At 48.7% G+C, this 21297-nt stretch overlaps 3 protein-coding genes across 3 annotated transcripts; all 3 read right to left on the bottom strand.

Annotated features, from left to right (window-relative positions):
- Positions 1 to 442: 442 nt before the first annotated feature.
- LOC127334284 (uncharacterized) lies at positions 443 to 4981 on the bottom strand. The gene is made up of 3 exons (XM_051360704.2): positions 4161 to 4981; positions 1477 to 2018; positions 443 to 1392 (listed from the first exon to the last, which is right to left on the bottom strand). The coding sequence occupies exons 1-3, from the start codon at positions 4870 to 4872 to the stop codon at positions 1015 to 1017; spliced, it is 1632 nt and encodes a 543-aa protein (XP_051216664.1). The 5' UTR covers positions 4873 to 4981; the 3' UTR covers positions 443 to 1014.
- A 2937-nt stretch (positions 4982 to 7918) lies between these two features.
- LOC127334277 (probable glutathione S-transferase GSTU6) lies at positions 7919 to 8926 on the bottom strand. Its single transcript, XM_051360699.1, has 2 exons — positions 8597 to 8926; positions 7919 to 8323 (listed from the first exon to the last, which is right to left on the bottom strand). Exons 1-2 carry the CDS (start codon positions 8924 to 8926, stop codon positions 7919 to 7921), a joined length of 735 nt encoding a protein of 244 aa, XP_051216659.1.
- A 7106-nt stretch (positions 8927 to 16032) lies between these two features.
- On the bottom strand, positions 16033 to 17083 carry LOC127306944 (probable glutathione S-transferase GSTU6). Its single transcript, XM_051337648.2, has 2 exons — positions 16693 to 17083; positions 16033 to 16600 (listed from the first exon to the last, which is right to left on the bottom strand). The coding sequence occupies exons 1-2, from the start codon at positions 17020 to 17022 to the stop codon at positions 16214 to 16216; spliced, it is 717 nt and encodes a 238-aa protein (XP_051193608.1). The 5' UTR covers positions 17023 to 17083; the 3' UTR covers positions 16033 to 16213.
- Positions 17084 to 21297: the final 4214 nt, after the last annotated feature.

Below are 21297 nucleotides of genomic sequence, written 5' to 3'. Positions count from 1 at the left end.
CGCCTCAGCACGTTCGATACGGCACACGAGGCAGCGCGGGCGTACGACGCCGTCGCCTGGCGCCTCGGCCGCTCCCGCCAGACCATGAATTTTCATGACGTCTGGACACGGGAGCAGCTGGCGCCCCCGTCGCCGGTCATCACGTGCGAGCAGCAGCGCCGCCAACGCGAGCTGGAGCAGTGCCTCCTCATCGCCGAGCGCGACGAGGCCCTCCGCCTCGAGTGGGCGCGCCAATTCCCCGAGGACGTCGCTGCCACGGAAGCTTTCTACGCGCAGAAGGAGGAAGAGAAGGCGGCGGTGAAGGCGAAGAAGAAAGCCAGCCGCGAGAAGCGCCGCGCCGAGTCCGCAGCGAGGAAGGCGGCAAGGACCGAGAAGGCGGCGAGGAAGGAGGAGGAAAAGAAGAACGAATGCATTTGGGTCCGTGTAAATATAGAAACCAAACTTGAAACTTGATGTGTTGTGTTTTTATTTGGACGAGGAAGAGAAATACAACAATCAGCGACATGCCCTGATTCTAGAGCTATATTATGACATTACAAGTTCCGACCTGATGTTACCCCACATGGCTCGCACTAGTGCTCCCACCCCTTTGTATGCTACTATTGCTACCGTATAAAAAATGTATTTTATACGTGTCAAAAAATTATACGAAAAATTGTGAGTGCTCATGAAATATGTTCCTACAACATCCCAAAATTTCATCTCCAAATTCGACATGGACACTGAGAAAAAAAAAGAGAAAATCTGCGAATAGTGCTACCTAGTGTCACAAAAAGACAAAATCAGAGAATGACACTATTCATGCTGATTTTCTCTTTTTTTTTTCTTGGTGTCCATGTAGAATTTGGACATGAAATTTTGAGATGTTGTAGGGATATACTTCATGAGCACTCACATTTTTTCGCATAATTTTTTGACACGTATAAAATACATTTTTTATACGGTAGCAACGGTAGCATACGAAGGGGTGGGAGCACTAGATATTCTCTCGCATGGCATGGCCACTTGGCCAGTCTACTGTGCCGTGGCCGCGGCTGCAGCCTGCGCCTGTTTCATCTTGGCGAACTCGACCAACCTGTCGACGTCGGGCAAGACGGCCTTGACGGCGTCCAGCGCGCCGAAGCGCTCCACCCACGCCGCAAGGAGAGGGCTCTTGGCGTCGTCGAAGAGCCGCATGCCGTACAGCGCCGCGCCGGCGTGCACCCAAGCGACCAGAGCCCCGAGCGTCACGTCCAGGTACCCAACGCGGTCGCCGCCGAAGAAAGGCTTTCCCTTGGAGCATGTCTTGAAGGCCGCCTCCATGGTCTCCACCGCCACCAGTGTCTGCTTCAGCCCCTCGGTCTTCTCCTCCTCCGTCTTGCCCCTCGCCGCCTGCAGCCACGACGCCAGGAGCTGCGCGCGCCGCACACACATCGCGTCAGCTAATAGCCAAGTAAGGATTCAAGTCCAGGGCATGGAACTGACAGCGATATATACCTTGTCGTCGATGTATGCGGCCCAAAAGCGAGCGGCGGCGCGCTCGGATGGGTCGGCGGGGAGCAGAGACGGGCCGGTGCCGCTGAACACCTCGTCGATGTACTGCACGATGACCTGCGAGTCGCAGACGGGCTTGCCGTTGTGGATGAGCACGGGCACTTTCTTCTGCGCCGGGTTGGACGCCAGGAGGAGCTCGCTCTTGTTGGCGAGATCCTCCTCCACAACCTCGAAGCTCAGGCCCTTGAAGCTGAGCGCCAGCTTCACTCGAATAACGTAAGGGCTCGCGAATGTGCCGAGCAGCTTCAGCTCGTCTCCTCTGCCGGCCATTCTGCTCTTGATCAGAGCAGTGGGAACCACTGTGTAATATATAGTCCACGGATTGTTTGGCTGGCTACATGCGCAAGAAATCCTCTGGTAACTCCAATGCAACAATTGTTTGACCGCGTTGGTCGATTCCAAAATCAGCATTTGGACTTTGTAAACAGCACTGCTGTCGAGATGCGTATATCTTGGAGAAGAAGCCTTGGAAGTACATCTGCCATCTGCGTGTGATGTGAACAGGTAAACAAGTTTAGTTTGACTAAAAAGGTTTAGGTTGACCAGATCTCCGGAAGGAAGGATCCCACTCACTCCCCACTCCCCAGGAACAAACAAAGTGTAAACTATTTTACACGGCACCAAGAGGTACTTTTTTTTTTGCGAATTTTCACCAAGAGCTACTAGTGTTTGTCGGTTAGCACTTCGTAATACTCCTTCAACTGAATATGGCTTATATTATTTCTTTAATTGAATAAGGCTTAATATTATTTTAAAAAAATCAACCATTTAAAAGTTTGACCAAGTACTAACATAAAATATACAAAATCAACATTATTAGATACATAGTGAAATATATTTTTATATGATATTATAGGACATAATAGTTGCTATAGATTTTGCTAAATGTTTGGTTAAATTTTATTTGGCCTGAGACAAGTTTTATAGTGGTTGTCATTTTTAGAAACCGTCCATCCACCCCGATCCGATGCTGATAAATAGATGGAACCAAACTAAGTAAAATTAAAAATATGATATCGGAAGTAAAATAATATGGAACCTGTATCTCTAATATATTTTATGGAAACTGTAAAAAAGAGCTCCCTTTCGATCGGCCAAACAATGCTTTACACAAATCTTGAAGTCATTGACTCTGACGTCACGATTGTTTTTTGATAAAGAGCATATATTAATATCGCGGAGGTACCAATTACATTTAGCCTCTGCAACAACGTCATGCCATAATGGCATAAAGGATGCACACAACCAAAAAAAAGAGAGAAGAATTACAAAAAAGAAAAGTCCCTCTAGAGTGATCCATTTCTTGAAACAACAATACTGACACCACCAAAACAACAGAAGAAGACCAGTTTCTCCATATGCGACGCCTCCAAGAAGGAAATAATGCACAAACGCCGTCTGATCATAGATCTTAGGGTTTCACCCTGAAGAAAGTCCCCACTCTCAAAACAATGCCATCAACAAGAACATTGCCAGGCACAACCAATTAAGGCCAGACCTTGAATTTTCATCCTGAAAGATAAAACTCTGAACATCTTCTGTGCAGTTCCTCACCGTCCCCCATGATCCTCTCATGGGTGATTCCTCACCGTCCACCAACCCCGGACACAAACGAGAGAGGGTGCCAAGGGAATGGCACGATGTGGTCTTTATAGGGAACGATGATGGCTGGGATGGCGTGGTATGGTCTTTAGGAGGCGGGCCTTCAAAGGGAAGGGGCATGTGGTGGTAGTGCTCTGTTGGAAGGTTGACGGTGGCAATGGCGGTGTGTCATCGCTTGTCCCTCTTTTTTGATATGGGAGATGAAGGTTGGTCGACGGCTCGCATGTATGTTTCGTCATCATCAAAGCATCATATACATTAAACAATAGTTATCAGTCACGAAAATTTAGACTTGAGGGAATCGGATGAAACCTAGTTTCCATACCAATCATCGTAAAAGATCTCTAATCCTTACTCATTGCGAGGGAGTATCAATTACCAACTGATCCAAATTTCATTACTATGCAATATAAAGAACCAAGGTCCAAGAATACGGAAGTGAAAATATTATCAAGAGTCAAGACTGAAAAAATGTACTTTGCTAAGATCATTATCTTATACAGTATATTTTTGTGAGCACATGTCCTTATTTTCTGTGTACTAAGGGGGTGTTTGTGGGCTTTTTTTGGCTTTCCAGTAGAAAAAGCTACCCAAATGAACCAAACGGGGTGCTGCAGCTGTGGATTAAGATAGGGATTTCAGCTACGTGTGCTTTTTTTTTAGCAATGTACGTGTGCTAAATCGATAAAAAAAACTTTGGTGAATCTTTAAACTTGTGCTAAATCAACAAGAAACTGCCATCAATCCAGCCAACAAAAGTAGGAGTATTCTAATTATTCGATTTCTTTCTCGTAATATATGTGATGTGAATTATACATGTTCTTGGAAATCTAGGGTATTCTAGACAATTCATGTTTCCACAGCCAAACAGCCAGCCAAGTTGCCAAACAGTGAAACTCGAAACAACAGCTTTTCCTGCACAGCAGCTTTCACTATACAGCAGTTTTCCCTGCACAGCCAGCCAGCCACAGCCCAAACAAACAGGCCCTAAAATCCCAAAGACAGCCACGATGCGTTACGGGGTCAGTTATCTCCAGCCGCACCTGCGGCCACGGCCTCAGGTTGCTTCATCTTGGCGTGCTCGACCAGCCTTTCAACGTCCGGCATGACCGCCTTGGCCTCCTTCAGCGCGCCGAAGCGCTCCAGCCACGCTGCGAGGAGCGGGACCTTGCCTGCGTCGAAGAGCCTTGCGCCGGAGAGCACCTCCGTCGCGTGCACCCATGGCACCGCGCCGCCCAGCACGATGTCAACGTACCCGACGTGGTCGCCGCCGAAGAAGCTCCCGCCCTTAGAGCACTCCTTGAGGCGTCCCTCCAGAACATCCACCGCTGCCAGCGTCTGCTTCATCCACTCGGCCTTCTCCTCGTCGGTCTTGGCGGTGAACACCTTTTGCCATGCCGCGAGCAGCTTGTCCTCGATGAAAGCTACCCAGAAGCTAGCGACGGCGCGCTCGTAGGGGTCCGCGGGGAGGAGGGGCGGGCCGGCGGCGCCGGCAAAGGCCTCGTCCACGTACTGCACGATGACCAGCGACTCGCAGACGGGCCTGCCGCCGTGGAGGAGCACCGGCACCGCCTTGTGCACGGGGTTGGAGCTCAGCAGGAGGTCGCTCTTGTTGCGCAGATCCTCCTCAACGTTCTCGAAGCTCAGGCCCTTGAAGCTGAGCGCGAGCTGGGCTCGCAGGACGAACGGGCTCGCCCACGTGCCCAGCAGCTTGAGCTCTTCGCCGCCTCGGGCCATCTGCTAGTTCTAGCTAGTACTACTTCGTGTCGAAGAACTTGACTAGTATTGTGGTCTGTGTTCGTGCTGAAGAAGAGCTGTGCATATTTATGAATTATTCAGTGCTGACTTGTTGCGTGGCTCGGGTCGTGTGGTGCCAATTTTGGTGGTGCCGTGGTGACCATTCATGCACTATGCACGACGGCCATAAACTCAATGTTTGACTAGACGGTTGCTTCGGTGTTAATCTGCATTTTTTTTGAAACTAATCTGCATTTGTTTATTGAATTTCTTATTTGGTCCTAGTTAAAACTTCAGTTCTTTTCTTGACCCTCAAAAACTTTGCGTTCCCTTTTTAGCACTGAGTCAAATTTTGGTTCGTTATATGACCTTCCATCCACTCGGTTAGACCGTTCCGTTTGAGTCCCCAATTAAGCTTGTCAGTCTTTTGCTTCGTGTTAGATTACCCCTTTGATTTGCAAATTTTTTTGCTCTAGAGGCACACTTTGGGCCACCCCGACGCCGCCGCGGCTTTGACTCCCCACCATCTGGAACTGAGGGGAGGAGGAAGGGAGGTAGATGGAGGAGAGGACAGCGCGGGCACGAGGCGAGCGAACAATGAAGACGGGCAGATGATGGGGACTGGGGAGGAGAGGAAGAAGAAGATAAGGAGAGAGAGGATGAGATGGGTCCCACACGACAGCATGGCAGAAGCGTCTTTTTAGCTGTCATTTTAACACCGTTAGTAAAATGGACGGAAGGTCCTATAAGGAACCAAAAGAAGATTCTGTGTCAAAAACGAAATTAAAAGTTTTTAAGGGCCAAAAAAGGAACTGAAGTTTTAACTAAGGTCAAATAAGGAATTCTCTCGTGTTTATTAGCATCTAAATACTAGACCTAAGTTGTTGGTTGGATACAAGATAAATTTTAGAAGACACATTCGTCTCAAGCCTCTGATTTCACCCTCATCTTTTGGAAGACAATCTGCATCGAGGGGAAGGTATCATTGAAGACCACATCATTCCAATGCCATCAAAGGCACTCCAAAACCAGTGTAATTGTTTTCCATAGATCTCTCCTATTTGGTGACGGAGCTATCCGCTCGGACCACCATTCAAGTAGCGCTTTGTCCGGCCCAGCATCTGTGTCGACATTCTCCAGTGGGCCAAAGTGTGATCCCACGCCTCTTGGGCGAGCACACACCCCGGCAGAAGGTGCTGACCACACACTCAATCCACTTCAAGAGCGTTGCATTTTGATTACATCTTAATTTATGCTAGTACGTTGTGACACTATTAGAAAAAGGGCTAGCTGTGAGTGCGCCACATGTAAATGGTGTGCCATAGGTATCAAAACTAGCAATGGCACACTACTCACCTGGTGCGCCACTACTAAATTTGGCCAAGGTTTGACCACCACCTAGACATACCAATGGCGCACCATGTATAGGTGCGCCACTGCTATGTCTAGGATGGGGTGGGAATGTTGGGCAGCAATTAGTAGTGGCGCACGTGGGAATCGCCTTTTTTTTAAAAAAAATGTTAGAAATTTCAAAAAATAAAATCGTTGGAGATGACCATGTGTTATGACATCTAGTTCTAAAAGAAATTAACAAAATGAATTTTAATTTTTTTGCAAAATTGCGTCATGTATCGGTGAAACGGCTTTTTAGTTGCATACGACCCGGATGAAAACTTTTTTATATAAATGTATCTAAGCTAAATTTTACATCAGATTTCAACAGCCTACGGTCATTTAGACAAATTTTAGATTTTCAAAAACAAAAATGAAAACATGAGTTTTTTCATATTTTAGTTTTCTAGGCAACAATTTTCTTTTCACGAAAATAAAGGTAGCAGTGGACCTTGTGGTACGCCACTGCTAAGTTTCCCTCCTTCAAAATTTGAAATGGCTAGCCACCTTTTAGCCTTATCCCCACCCACCTCCCTCCTCCACACATTTTCTCCATCATCTCCTCTTTCTCTCCTCCTCCTCCTCCTCCTCCTCCTCCTCCTTATCCTCCCCCTCCTCCACTCCGACGTCCTCCCTCCAACTCCGGCATCCTTCTCCACTCCGTCATCCTCTTTAACCGCCTCCTCCTCCAACTCCGCCCCTCTCCTCCACTCCTCCTCCAACTTCGGCCTCCTCCTCCTCCTCCTCCTCCTCCTCCTCCTCCTCCTCATCCTCCTCCTCATCCTCCTCCTCTCCTCCTCATCCCTTCTCTTCGGATGCCGACCCATCCCTCCTCTTCAGCCGCATGTGGAGCTTCCCGTCACAGAGAACGTGCCAAGATGCATATTAGAATGAAATTCAAAAATATTTGCAAAAAAAGTGCTAGATCTAGATTTAGATCCATATCCAAATTTCAAATTTTTACCAGTGGCGCACCTATTTTTTAGCGGTGGCACACATCAACGAAATAGCAGTGGCACACCAATGAGCTAGTAGTGTCACACCTTGTGGTGCGCCACTAGTACTTCGGTTACCAGTGGTGCACCAAGTGGTGCGCCACTACTAACACTTACCGGTGGCGTGATAGTAGTGGTGCACCATTGCTAACCAAATTAGGTGCGCCATTGCTAAGCATTTTTCTAGTAGTGTGAGTTGCAACCTATGAAGCAGCTAAGATTTTACTAATGCACATCATCACGGTTTGTGGTCGACCACTTTCCTCTGTGTTTTCTCGTGGTTCTCTTATAATTCGTATATCTAAAATAGGGGTTAGGAAACCTCTCATACAGATAACATTCCATGTTTTTTAAACTAGTTTTCGAGATAGATCACAAATGAAACTACCTATGATATAACATATCTATTAGGGGATTCTGCCCGTTAAGTCCCTGAAACACGCACTTGTGAGCAATGCGTCTTGATCATGTTTAAATTCAGTAATCAAGGAGGTTGCTACTAGGGCTCGTAACCGGTAACCTAGCCTAGTTCTTCACAATTATCAATATACTCATGTATTCTTTTCGATATAAATACAAAGTATAGTGTGTTCCACTGATAAACAACTACAGTGACCACAATACATATGTGAATGCAGACGATCGGGCTAAAGGAGTCTTTAGTTAGTTGCAGCGACGGCTGCGGCGGCGGCTGCAGCTGCAGCTGCCGCCCCGTGAGGTTGCATCACCATGGCATAGTCAACTAGCTTACCGATGTTTGGCATGACTGCCTTGACCGCGTCTAATGTGCCGAAGTTGTCCGACCACATGGCCAAGAGCGGAGTCTTGGCGGGATCGAAGGTCTTGACGCCCTTCACCACTTCGCGGACATCAGCCCATGCGAGGAGGCCGCCGAGCATGATGTCCACGTACCCAATGCTCTCCCCACCAAAGAATGGTTTCCCCTTGGAGCAATCCTTCAGAGCTCCCTCAAGGGTCTCAACCGCGTCGGCAGCCTGCTTCATCCCCTCCGCCTTCTCTTCCTCCGTCTTGCCTCCCCATGTCTGGTTCAACGCTTTCACAAGCTGCAAATAATGCCCATATGTCACAAAACCGTGCCGATGAAACCATCAGCAAGACGCATAAAGTACTCAAACCAACGTCTCAACTTTTGCCTTACGTTAACTTGTTAACTCTGGATTAGTATCACTAGACCCGCCTTGAGATATAATTTCATACTAATTTGACCTTATATATGTCACTATTGTTTTCTAAAAAAATAGTGAAATGTTAAAAAAACTGATGAAGGTCAAAATTGGAAGTGTAGTCATTCGTGAACAGAGAGTATACAGTAATACCTTCTCGTTGATGTAAGAGGCCCAGAAGCGAGCCATGGCACGGTCATGGGGATCCTCCGGGAGAAGAGAGGGGCCGACGCCGGCTAAGATCTCGTCTATGTATTGTAGGATGATGGACGACTCGCAGACGGGCTTGCCGTCGTGGATCAGCACCGGCACCGCCTTCTGCACGGGGTTAGAGGTGAGGAGCAGCTCACTCTTGCTCTCGAGGTCCTCCTCGATGTACTCGTAGCTGATGCCCTTGAGGCTGAGCGCAAGCCGCGCACGCAGGACGTAAGGGCTCGGCCAAAAGCCCAGCAGCTTCACTTCGTTGCTTCCTCCTCCGGCCATTGCTGGTGTACTCTTGTTCGATCTTGAGTTGTTGGTGTTTTTGGCTGTTAGGGACGGAGGTGACCAAGAAGGGGTATATATGGATGGACTACAATCGCAGTGGTTCCTCCGTCGCAACGGTACACTTTGCTTTGGTTGTATGGCAGTAATTTGATTAATTTCGTTTTTTCTGAATATGTCTTGCCATTAAGTAACTTGATATTGGATCCATCTATTTTGGCTTTATCAGACTCATTTTTTTTTTTTTGCTTTATCGGCGTACACCTGTCGAAACTGAAATAAGCCAAAGATTAATCAGTAAATATATCTCACTACACTTCTGGTTGCGGATACTACAACGTTACCAGCTGGGAAAAAATTAAGCTCAAGAGAATACGACGATAAGTAGAATCGTCCGCCCAAACTTTACCACTGTTAAGAACTGATCCTCTCCTAACTGTCATGCTTGTTCAACATTGTTTGGCGAGCTCCGTCTTAAGTTTTTTAAAAATGAAAATAGCTTTATGAACGAATAATCTTGAGGTGCCCCCGGAGTCATCTCCATCGACACCACCGCCATCTTCATCGCCATCTCCATCGACACCACCGCCATCTTCATCGTCGTTGCTGTCTCTCATGATGAGGAGGGGGTAGTTCTCCCCCGAGGCTGAGGGCTCTACCGGTAGCTATGTGGTTCATCTCTCTCTCCCATGGTGTGATCTTTATGAATATGTAGATGTTACTCTTGCCTATTATGCACTCTAGAGGTTACTTTAATATGAACTCCGGATGTTGTGGAGCTTGTTTACTCCGGCTTGAGGGAGCTCTTGTAGCCCTACACAATGAATGGTGTTTGTTATCCAACAAGAGAGTGTTTGAGAGTAGTATTTATTTGTTCATCTATGTGATCATAGGCTTTGCAATCTAGATGTCATATGCTATTTAAGTGTTTTATTATGTGAACTTTGGAGTTACTGTGACCTCGATGTAATGGTGACAGTGTGTGCGCCGTGTGTAACTCCCTTATGAATTGTGGTGTGTTAGTACCTCCTATGAATGCTCACGGTGACAGTGTGGGGTGTTTATTAGTACTTGGGAATACGCCTTTGAGGTGTGCTTTTGCACACTTGCCCAATGAATTTGAGTTCTTTATCCAACAGGAGAGTAGTATGATGAAGTGCTTATATTTATATTCAATTATGATTGCAATGTTGAGAGTGGCCACTAGTGAAAGTAGGATCCCTAGGCCTTGTTTCTAAATACTGCAAACATCGCTTATTTACTGTTTTACTGCATCTTTACTTCCTGCAATATTTACTTCAGATCGCAATTACCGTTTACCACCATCTATACCACCTGCGTTTTAATATCTCTTCGCCGAACTAGTGCACCTATACATCTGACAAGTGTATTAGGTGTGTTGGGGACACAAGAGACTTCTTGTATCTTAATTGCAGAGTTGCTTGAGAGGGATATCTCTGACCTCTACCTCCCTGAGTTCGATAAACCTTGGGTGATCCACTTAAGGGAAACTTGCTGCTGTTCTACAAACCTCTGCTCTTGGAGGCCCAACACTGTCTACAGGAATAGAAGCGTGCGTAGACATCAGTCATCTTACTCATCGTCGGAGAAACCGGGCGGAGGAGCATGCTTCTTGTACCACGCCGAGTGGTTAACTCGTTGGGAAAAAAGCGTGCCAAAGCCTTCGGTTTCCACGAGAGCCATCTTGACGTTGGTGCCCTTGGGGACTCCGCGTGCGATCATCGCGAAATTCATAGTGGGGAAGTACGCTTTGCACATCACCAAGGCAATGGAGGCGGCTCCATGAGCTGACGACTCTTCCAATCTCTGATCAGATCCGGCACCATTTTCATCAACCTCCTCGTCTTGTCGATGATCGTAGTACGGGCTCTTTTCAGGGACAACGTTTCGGTGATGCCACGGCAAGCTTCGAAGAGATCGTCAATGGAGTTTTAGGATTCTTCATAAGCTTCAGTCCTGGACATGCCGGATTCCTCGGTCCATTCAAATCCGAGACATGCTGATATATTCAAATAATCGCACGGTCAGTTTCCGGTATGGGACAAAATGGATGCAATGGGGATGCCGGAAATATGAAGTCCTTACGGAAGATCAACTCGTCGATATCCGACGCCTCCTCCTTGTACTTCTTCGCCTTAGACACCAGAGTTTTGATTCTCTGGTTGCTTGTCTTAAGCTTCTCGGCCAGCTCCGACATAGCCTGCGCATGTTTTTCCTCCAGCTCTCTCTTGGCTTTAGTCTCCTTTTATGATGACTCCTTGAGGAACTTTTCGAGGGAGGAATGCTCGGTCTTTAGCACTTCAAGCTCGGCGGAGATGGAGTCGATGGAGGGTCGCTTGGCAAGTTGTTCTGTAAGGCGGAAAGCAAGATCAAAATAAAAAAAGACATATTCAAATAACAAAGAGTGCGTTGAGGAACTTTAAGCAAGGCGGAGCTCATACCCTCGTTGTTTTTCAAACGAGTTTCAAGGATGGCGATTGCCTGCTGGTCTTCCGCCTCCTTCTTATACAACCTCTCGATCTCCTGCTTCTGCTCCAGCACCAGCGTACGCAGATCTTCATGCAGTTTACGAGTGTTCTGTGAGGTAACTCGGAATGGTTAGCCGGAAATTTAAAATCTGGGGGGCTGGACGTGAAGTTAAAAAATTCTTCTTGTGCTGGGAAATTTCAAGTTTCCGCTAAGATCCAATTGAAATGATACAGTTGAAGCATTGGTTCACAAATGTTACTCGGAAAATTGTAAACCAATGCTTGGGGCTGGTATTACCTGCGCATGGCTTTGTGCTTGGCGAAGAAGACCCGGAGATTATCTTCGAGCTTTGTCAGATCTTGTTGCTCCGTCTCCGGATTTCCCCACACTTCATTCATTAAGTTGGTCATGTCTGCGTGACGATGTGCTAGGGGAATCTTTTGAAGAACCGGAAACAAGTGCTGGTGCGTTTAAGCGTATCGGTTGCACCGCTCATCAACAATTTCTTTTTGGCATCATTAGCCGTAGCTTCAGCCGAGGTGGTTTCGGGCTCTTCAGGTGGAGGCTTGGATGAGGAGGCGCCTTTGCCGGAATCTGCAGCTGGTTCTGCCGGAATATCATCAATATGGATGACATCCTTCGGATTCGGAGCTACAGAGGAGGAGAACTTAGGCGGAACCTCCACTTCCGGCGTAATAGGCATTGTGGCAGGCGAGGGCTTGGACTTCTTCTTGGGGGGCTTGCTTTTGGTACTTTTGCTGCACGACAAGAAAAATCATAACACTTAGCAGATTTTGAGTTAAGTTGCACAAATAAGGTAAGTCAGAAGCTAAGCACTTACCCGGATTTAAGGAAGAACTGTTCGATGTTGGCTTGCGAGTTTTTGCTGGTATAATTTTCTTTAAGACATTGTTTTTCTTTCTCGGCCTTCTTGGTGGCTGCGGCGCTGAGAGTCTCGCGTGCACGCTTGGGCGCCGACCCGGAGGTTGCGCCTCTCTTCCGCTTGGTGGGGGGAGGACCCTCAGGAATCTCCGCGTCCGATGCGGCTTCCGGGCTAGTGGTGCCGGTGTGCGGGATCCGAGTCAGGGTCCCCAGGTCCTTCTCCTCGAGGGCTTCGAGCTAAACACACACAAGGTAAAAGTCCTTAGACAAAATCGCAGGCATAAGAAGGGAATGATGATCAGTCGGAAGACTTACCGCGGTGCCGGCGCCATTCGTGTGTATGCCAAAGTGACACACATGAGTGCGGATGTCGCGCGGGATCTTGATCAGAACCCGGTGCCGCTTGTCCAAGGCGTCGGAGAAAAGATTGTCCTTGGTGGCGCGCATGGTGTCGTCGCGGCCGCTGTACTCGTACATCAGGCGATCCCGATTTTGGAGAAGCTGGATCTGCTTGGTGAACCATGACAACGTCAGGTCCTTCCCCGACAAGCCAGACTCTGTCAGCTTGCAGATTTTCTTACCATCCTTGTCAATTGAGGTGACTGAGAGATATGCGGGCAATTTGTCAAGGCGGGGGTCTCGCTGGCGGGCCCAACCTTGAATTCCGGTAGCATCTTCGGGCTGGCCGGATCGGAGAGATCATTCACATAAAAGAATCCCACAGACCAATATCTCACGGATTCGTGACGATCCGTATGAGGGTAGGAGCGTTCGGGGCGGATTGTGACGGTGATGCTCCCGCGGGTAGCAAGCGAAGAAGTTTGCGACACCGTCTCTTTTTTTATGGAGAAGAAATATTGGAAGAGGGGCAGATCAGGTTTTACCCGTAGGTGGCCCTCGCTCTGCAACGTGGTTGGCGATGGCGAGGACACTGTTGGGCAAGATATTGTGGGGTTGCAGCTTGTATTCCTAGAGGATTTCCGTAAACAAATCGTTGGGGGGCAGCGAAAATCCACGTTCCACCAACGCCCTCGTTAGCACCCACTCTCCGGATTCAGGCGTTGGGCTCAGGGAACCCGGAACCACGCGCCAAGAATTGGGCTGGAGGAACCCATCCGCCTCGAGGTTGCGGAGCTCGTTCTCTGTGGTGGTGCAAGGCCACCATTGCCCCTTAGCCTCGCCTTCGAGATTGGGCCTTTGATTTTTTGGCGGCGGCCTCATCCACCTTCTTCTCCATCTGTTTTTCTCTGGCTAAGTCCGAAGGAGTGTAGCAGAGGTTCCCTCGATGTTTTTGTTGGATCCCTTGGAAGGATCCAGCTGATAGGGGCGAATGGCGGAGGAGCGGAGGAGATGGGCATTGCCGCGATGGGTTCCGTCTGCCATGGAGGCAGAGTAGAGGAAGACATCTACAAAGTTGCAGAATGACTAACTTAGTCGGAACCACTGTTGCATACTAGTCCTCCCTACCAACGCCGATGAAAAGTTTCGACCTGAAGACTTACCGGAGATGGTTTCTGCGGTAGTCAGAGTCGCTGGCGACGAGGAATTCGCTGCGGTGGCTCGCTGAAGTTAAGAACATGATGAACACGTCGCTGGCTCCGGCGAAACTCCGGCAGACTCCGGCGCGGCAGAAGCTAGAGCTCGGTGGCGGCGCTCGAACGAGAGGTGAAATGGGGGGATGAGGTGATTAGGTGTGCGCGGTGTGGATATTTATAGGCGCGGGATGAGATTTGTGCTCCGCATCCTGTGGTGGGATACAAGCGTCGCACCGTTGGATGATGGACACATGTCAAAAACCCTAGCGGTAAAAATGGCTAAGGATAAGTTACCGTTCAAATTACCCGAAAATGGCGCCAAGATTGGCAGAACCGTTTAAATCTTTTAAGGTTCCTGGTAAGAATTCAAAACGACGAACCGTTATCTCAGCATGGGAGTAACCTGGAGGTTCTTTGTAAGAATGAGGTCGATGGATGAAGTCCAGCGGGATGAAGGATATTTCCGGCATGCAAGCTGGAAAGGGAAGAATCATGAAGTTGGAGTTCTTCAAGTTTCCCCATGTTACCGAGAGGATTGTCGGAAGCAAAGATGATTTGAGCAAGGCGGAAATAAGAGGTGAAACTCGGAGAATTCTGGGGGCTACTGTTGTGGGTATACTTCATGGGTGTACCATCGACAGTGCCTAGATCCGGCAAGCCCGGGTGGCCCATAGACGGAGATGGTGGCGTATGGCCCATCGGGCGGCCCAGTTGTTGTAGATCAAGATGGATGAAGTCCAGCCCAGGAACAAGGAGCCGGGTCCACCGACCGACCCTGGAAGTCGGATCCGGCCTGGCCCATCAGGGGTAGCCGGATCCAGTACGTCGTATAAGGGAAGGCGGATCCTTGACGTGCACAGCAATCTAATATTCCGTAGTTAGGTGATTTGTATTCCGGCTAGGACTCTCCGTGTAAACCCTAGATCTTGGCGCCTTTATAAGCCGGATCCCGGGAGCCCTAGAGGCACGACCACAACTCATTGTAACAACGTGAAAGCGCCCAGATAATTCCAGACAAGCAGCAGTAGGCCCTGTCATTGTACAGGTGTTCCAAAACTTGGTAAATCGCGTACCACCGTCCCGAGGACTCTCCGCCCGATGGCCCCTACTTCTTCTCCCCCTCGTGAGGATCCCTCCTCCGAGGTACCGTTGAATAGGCAACGACACCCACCATGTTCTCCTACGCGTGTCCGGCGCCGCGACCGGCCTGCGGTCCGCAGAGGTGATGTTCGACGGCGAGGGGCAGATGTTCCTTCATAACGGATGGAGGTGCTTCGCCCCCTCGCATGCCATCGACGTCGGGCACTTCGTCGTCTTCAAGTACGATGGCCACGGCGAGTTCAGCATCAAGGTCTTTGACGAGACCATGTGCCGCCGCTACTACCACTCGAACAAGGAGGACTAGGAGACGCCAAGACAAAGACGGTGTAGTTTCTACTATGTTTTTACTTAAGTTATTTTTTGTTTCAAGCAAATCTTTCAATATGTATGCAACATTTGAGAAATGAAATGCAAAACGATTTCGTCAGCTCTAGACCGAATGGGTCGCCCCGCAGCGTGTGGTGTCCGGGCCGGCCAGACCGCGATGGATCCAGTCCGCGGGCCGACCCAAATGAAACCGTTTGGGTCGCCGATTTGGGTCAGCCCGCTGGAGATGCCCTATCGACCACATGTATATCTTCAGGGTGAAAACCTAAGATCGTTGGTCGGGCGACGACGGTGTTGGAGCACTGTTCCCTTCTTGAAGGTGTCGTTTTTTGGAGAGTCTGTATCTCAGGTGTTGTCTTGGTGGTGGATGTAGTTGTTAGGCCTGGGATACTGTAGAGGGACTTGTTTCTTAGTTTCTTTTCTCTTTTTTAGCTGTGTGCATCTGTACAGCCATTAGGGTGTTGCGTTGTTGCAGAGGTGTAATTGATATCTTTTGATATTAATATATTCCCTTTATCAAAAAAATAATCCACCACACGTACCAGTGCTTGCGCCAATATCGTGCGATCATATGCTGGGGCGCCGCCTTTGTGTTGTCAGAAGGAGCTTTGGTGAATTCACGAGGGACACATACATAACGCTGCATAACAGAGCCAGATCAGAGAAGAAGATCTAGAGGAGAAGAGCTTCACCTTGGTCCACTCCGGCGCCCTCTGCATCAGGATCCTTCACTTTACCATCACCATCCTCACATAGAGATAAGGATATTCATTCTTATGACTATAAACTCGGCAACATTCATTGAAACAAGTTTAGTTCTGATCCACATGTCCCGGTAATGACGAAGTGTCCATACATAAGGTTGACAAAAACAAACATAGAAAACACAGGCATCTCTGATTGTTCGGCACACTATCAAGCAGAGCTGCATACAAACGAGAGCAACGCCTCTTTAGTTAGTTGCGGCGGCGGCTGCCGCGGCCGCGGCATGAGCATGCATCGCCATGGCAAACTCAACTAGCTTGCCGACCTCCGGCATGACTGCCTCGACCGCGTCCAACGCGCCGAAGCTGTCCGCCCACGCGGCCAGGAGCGGAGTCGTGGCGGGGTCGAAGGTCTTGACGCCCTTCATCAAATCTCCCGCGCGAGCCCATGCGAGGAGGCCACCGAGCACGACATCCACATACCCAGCGTTGTCGCCACCGAAGAATGGTTTCCCCTTGGAGCACTCTTTCAGGGCTCCCTCCAGGGTCTCCACCGCGGCCGCCGCCTGCTTCTTCCCCTCCTCCTTCTCCTCCTCCGTCTTTCCCCTCGACGCCTGGGTCGACGCTTTCACCAGCTGCAAATATCAGAAAACCGCGCCGATGAAACCATCAACAACACGCTGAAACCATCGACAGACGTGGATCATATACTACTGTATATAATTACCTTGTCGTCGATGTAAGATGCCCAGAAGCGAGCAACGGCGCGGTCATGGGGATCCTCCGGGAGGAGAGAGGGGCCGATGCCGGCGAAGGCCTCGTCTATGTATTGCAGGATGACCAACGACTCGCAGACGGGCTTGCCGCCGTGGATCAGCACCGGCACCGCCTTGTGCACGGGGTTGGATGTGAGGAGCTGCTCGCTCTTGCTCTTGAGGTCCTCCTCGACGTACTCGTAGCTGATGCCCTTGAGGCTGAGCGCGAGCTGCGCTCGCAGGACGTAAGGGCTCGCCCACATGCCCAGCAGCTTCACTTCCTTGCTTCCTCCGCCGGCCATTTCTGGTAGGAACTTGTTTCGGATCTCCAGCTGTTGGTGTTGGGCTGTTAGGGACGGAGGGGAATACGGGTATATATACACGCAGAGGATGCTCCGTCGCAATGGTACAGTTTGTTTGGTTGTCAAGCTTTGTTTTTCTGATTATGTCAAGCTTTTGTATTAAGTAACTTGACAATGGAGCCATCTATTTTGAATTACCGGCACCATTGACTTGGACAAACTTTACCACCGTTAAGATGTGATCCTCTCCTGACTGCACAACAAAGTTTGATCCTCTTCCAGATACTTTTTGTCTCCATTTCTCCGTATTTAAGTTTATGTAGAACATGGGAAGTTTGACCTTCTCCTCTGGAAGCCATTGACGTCACGATCTACGTCATCAGCATGGCATTTCTGTATTATTCCAGGATTGGAGGACAAGATACATAACAATATTCAATTGAGCATATACTGGACATGTGTAGAAAGATATAGTAGAGCAGGGCGTGGTGTTTGAAGGATCTGATTAGTGACGTGCATGATGTCCAATTCAATGTCAAGTTTCAATGATGGACACTAATTAATACTACTCTCTCCGACTAGATTTACGTGTCGGACAACGTAGCTAAAAGGATTTTTTACAATTTAACCCTTAGTATTTTAAACCTGAAGCGATCAACTCCCCCATCCCCGATTGCATCGTCCTCGTCCCCGATCCAGCGCTCGCGCCGGCGGGCCAGCGGTCTCCCGCGCTTCTCGCCTCTCGCTCCGGTCGGCTGGCGGTCTCCGGCCACCCTCCGTGGACCTCGCCTCTCGCCGCCTTCCTCCCACAAGCTCGTCTTCCGTCGGCAGCCTCCCCCGAGCTCGCCTCCTGCGCCCATGGGTCCGCCTCAAGGAGGGCGGCGCCGCTGGGCCAGTATCTCATCCCTCCTTGACGGTCCCGCCTGCAGCCTTCTCCCGCAGGCCACTCCACCGAGCTCGCCTCTCGCCGGCGGTCGCTGCTCGCCTCCTGCGTCCATGGGAGTAGTATTTTTTGGATTAAGCCAGCGATAGCATTGGGTTTACCAAAGACTTAGTTCACTTTTTTTTGTAGCAGTTCAAGTCGTGAAAATGCATACAAGAAAAAGTTTCTAGCCCTTCTACTTTATGTGCAATCGTGTAACTAATGCAAAATTAGACTTCTAATGAAGTGCTCATTTACCAGCTAGGGTATAGCTTGAGATTATATACCCCGATAAGTACAGTCGTCCGCCAAAACTACACCACACCTCTTCTAAGGTGATCCTCTCTCCTGACTATCAAAGAAAGCTGATCCCCAGGTACTTTTTATATCCATTCCCCTGTATTTCTGTTTAAGTAGAACATGGGAAGTTTGACCTTTTCCTCTTGAAGGCTTTGATGTCATTATCTACGTCATCAACATAGTATTTTGCGTAATTCAGGCTTTGAGGACAAGCGGCAGAATTATCAATATGTAATTCGGTATATGTTGGACATTTGTGGTATGATAGTATAGTAACATCACAATCGAGAAGATAGACGATCAGATTAATGATGCACATGATGTTCAATTCAATGTCAAGTTGCAACGGTGGACACTAATCAAAATTATTTGGATTACGCGATTTCTTTAGAATTGTGGTGACAAAAGATTTAGTTCAGTCTTATTCTACATCAGTTAGCTCGTTATATGATTGTTTCCACACAGGAAATGTACTAACTAAAGAGGATAAAATGTATACAAGAGGAACTGTGAAGTCCTTCCACTTTATGTGCTATGGTTCAGTGGCCGGTCTCTGTTCTTCCCCTTGTAAAATGTTTTCTTTCTATCAATGCATCTAGACACAAGCTCTGTATTTTTAGAGGAAAAAAATTAAAACAGATCATTTCTCAAAATGTTGAAGTATCGCCATCTCTCCGACCCTCGAGTCGCTCTTCAGGGTGGTGGCTCGGGCAGAAACCCTAGCTGCCACCGCCCCGAGATCCTCCTCTCTCGTCTCCCCCACTTCCGCCAGAGGATGCGGCGGTCAAAGCCCTCCGGTCGATGGTGGTGGCGGGGCGGTTTTCTCATGTAGAAGCTTCCCCCCCCCGTGGGGAGCCCTTCGGTTCATGGATGCGTCGCCCCGAACATCGTGGTCATAGCGACAAAGGATGTGAGTCGGGGTGGCGGCCGTGGGAGATGGTGGTGGTCTTCCCATGGCTGATGGCGCGGCGTGCGTCGCATTTGCCGGCCGGGACACGACACTAGGCAAGGAGCACAACGGCGTGGTCTTGTGGCGGCGGTGTGGAAGCGCAGCCCCGCATTGACGACGTGGTGGTTGCTCATCTCCAGCGTGCTTGACGTCGTCAGGCTTCGGGCCTCATGGGTTGCCTTCTTCGTTGCCATCCGAGCCTTCAGGCTTCCAGTAGGGACTGGGGTGGCCGATCCCGAAGAGAACCCGCATGCGACGTGGGGGCTACTGGCTTGGATCTAATAATGGTGGTTTGACTCTAGTGTTCTTCTCGTGACAAGTCACCCATCTTCTTGATGTCGGCCTCCTTGGTCTAGCCGCCGACAAGTTCCGACCTTTCTCTCGGATATTTCCATAGTTTGGCGTAGTGCGCTACTCCATATCTAGAGCGGAACCAATATGGTCACACACGCCTTTTCTTCAGCCAGTGTGGCTTTATTTGGGCGAGGCGCAAAGTTTTGCCTTCTTTATCGGTGTTATGGGACATGTCTTAATATACATTTTCATGAAACTGGCGGAGGTGGAGAAACTCATGGTGGCTGCGATCGGAGGCTGGTAATGGTGGAGAGGGTACTGGTTGCGATGAAGACAATGCGACATATGTTCTCCCCGTGTGTCCGATATTTGGCGACTTGCATCAGCAGCCTTGGCAAGCGGGGGTGATAACACAAGTGGACTGCATTCTTGGTGGTGTTCCTCGAGTACCGAGCTACGATTTTCAGGATGAAAACCCAAGGTTTGGCATTCATTTGTTGTACCTGGCAATGGTCTAGCGAAAGCCATTGTTTTGGAAACTCAGAATTTCTCGAGGTTGAAATCCAAGATCTTCGACCATGCGACGGTAACACTTCGTCATGATGTAGTGGGTAAGAAGAGTTTTATCGTGTCCACGTGGATTAGGTTACATAAGTATAGCACGAGATTCACAATTGTATTAACAAGCGTTTTGGATTCAACTGTATATGAACTAAAGCTAAAAACGAACAGATGGATCGCTAGCAGTAACTTAACCAAATCCTCCATATAATTCAGCTTAGACAACACAATCACTATAGAGAGTTCACAGGTTCTGAGATCCAACACAGATCAACTTACACACGAGTTCATACAACCAAACTGTCGAACAGAAAGCATGCAAGGAACAAGGAAGAATTAGAGACAAGGAAGAAAGCTCAACTCGCACATGATCATGTCCACTATCTGCTAGAGGTTGAAGATGTAGGGATTTTTAGCATAGAAAATAAAACTTTTCTTCCGCAAGAACGAATAATAAGCCAAGATCTAATCTAGTAGATGGTAGCAACAAGGTGAAGATCAACATACCCTCGAAGATCGCTAAGCGTTAACGAGATAAATCTCGTGGTGGATGTAGTCGATCACTTGCTGATAACGCGTGAAGTACACGTCCGTTGGGAACCCCAAGAGGAAGGTATGATGCGTACAGCAACAAGTTTTCCCTCAGTAAGAAACCAAGGTTATCGAACCAGTAGGAGATGAAGGCCACGTGAAGGTTGTTGGTGGAGGATTGTAGTGCGGTGCAACACCAGGGATTCCGGCGCCAACGTGGAACCTGCACAACACAATCAAAATACTTTGCCCCAACTTAACAGTGAGGTTGTCAATCTCACCGGCTTGCTGTAAACAAAGGATTAAACGTATGGTGTGGAGAATGATGTTTGCTTGTGAAGACCAACAGAGAACAGAGTTTGCAGTTGATTGTATTTCAGATGTAAAAGAACACAACTCCAGATTTGATTCAAGTCAAGGAATATTTTTACGTTCTGTTCCTGGACCGGGGTCCACAGTTCACTAGTGGTGTCTCTCCAATAAGATAAATAGCATGTTGGGTGAACAAATTACAGTTGGGCAATTGACAAATAGAGATGCACATACATATCATGATGACTACTATGAGATTTAATCAGGGCATTACGACAAAGTACATAGACCGCTATCCAGCATGCATCTGTGCCTAAAAAGTCCACCTTCGGGTTAGCATCCGCACCCCTTCCAGTATTAAGTTGCAAACAACAGACAATTGCATTAAGTATGGTGCGTAATGTAA

This window comes from Lolium perenne, chromosome 1, assembly GCF_019359855.2.
Source record: "Lolium perenne isolate Kyuss_39 chromosome 1, Kyuss_2.0, whole genome shotgun sequence".
Lineage (NCBI taxonomy): Eukaryota > Viridiplantae > Streptophyta > Magnoliopsida > Poales > Poaceae > Lolium > Lolium perenne.
Note: the sequence above shows the minus strand (reverse complement) of the source record. Positions and strands in the feature narration are given on the sequence as shown.

Bases quoted from the DNA above. Each gene is read 5' to 3' on its own strand.
- LOC127334284 (XM_051360704.2), bottom strand. From the start codon at position 4,872: ATGGCCCGAGGCGGCGAAGAGCTCAAGCTGCTGGGCACGTGGGCGAGC. The intron at 2,019-4,160 runs GACCCCGTAACG...CATCACACGCAG, and splicing joins AGGTGCGGCTGGAGATAACT to ATGGCAGATGTACTTCCAAG. The intron at 1,393-1,476 runs GTATATATCGCT...CGGCGCGCGCAG, and splicing joins CCGCATACATCGACGACAAG to CTCCTGGCGTCGTGGCTGCA.
- LOC127334277 (XM_051360699.1), bottom strand. From the start codon at position 8,926: ATGGCCGGAGGAGGAAGCAACGAAGTGAAGCTGCTGGGCTTTTGGCCG. The intron at 8,324-8,596 runs GTATTACTGTAT...CATTATTTGCAG, and splicing joins CCTCTTACATCAACGAGAAG to CTTGTGAAAGCGTTGAACCA.
- LOC127306944 (XM_051337648.2), bottom strand. From the start codon at position 17,022: ATGGCCGGCGGAGGAAGCAAGGAAGTGAAGCTGCTGGGCATGTGGGCG. The intron at 16,601-16,692 runs GTAATTATATAC...TGATATTTGCAG, and splicing joins CATCTTACATCGACGACAAG to CTGGTGAAAGCGTCGACCCA.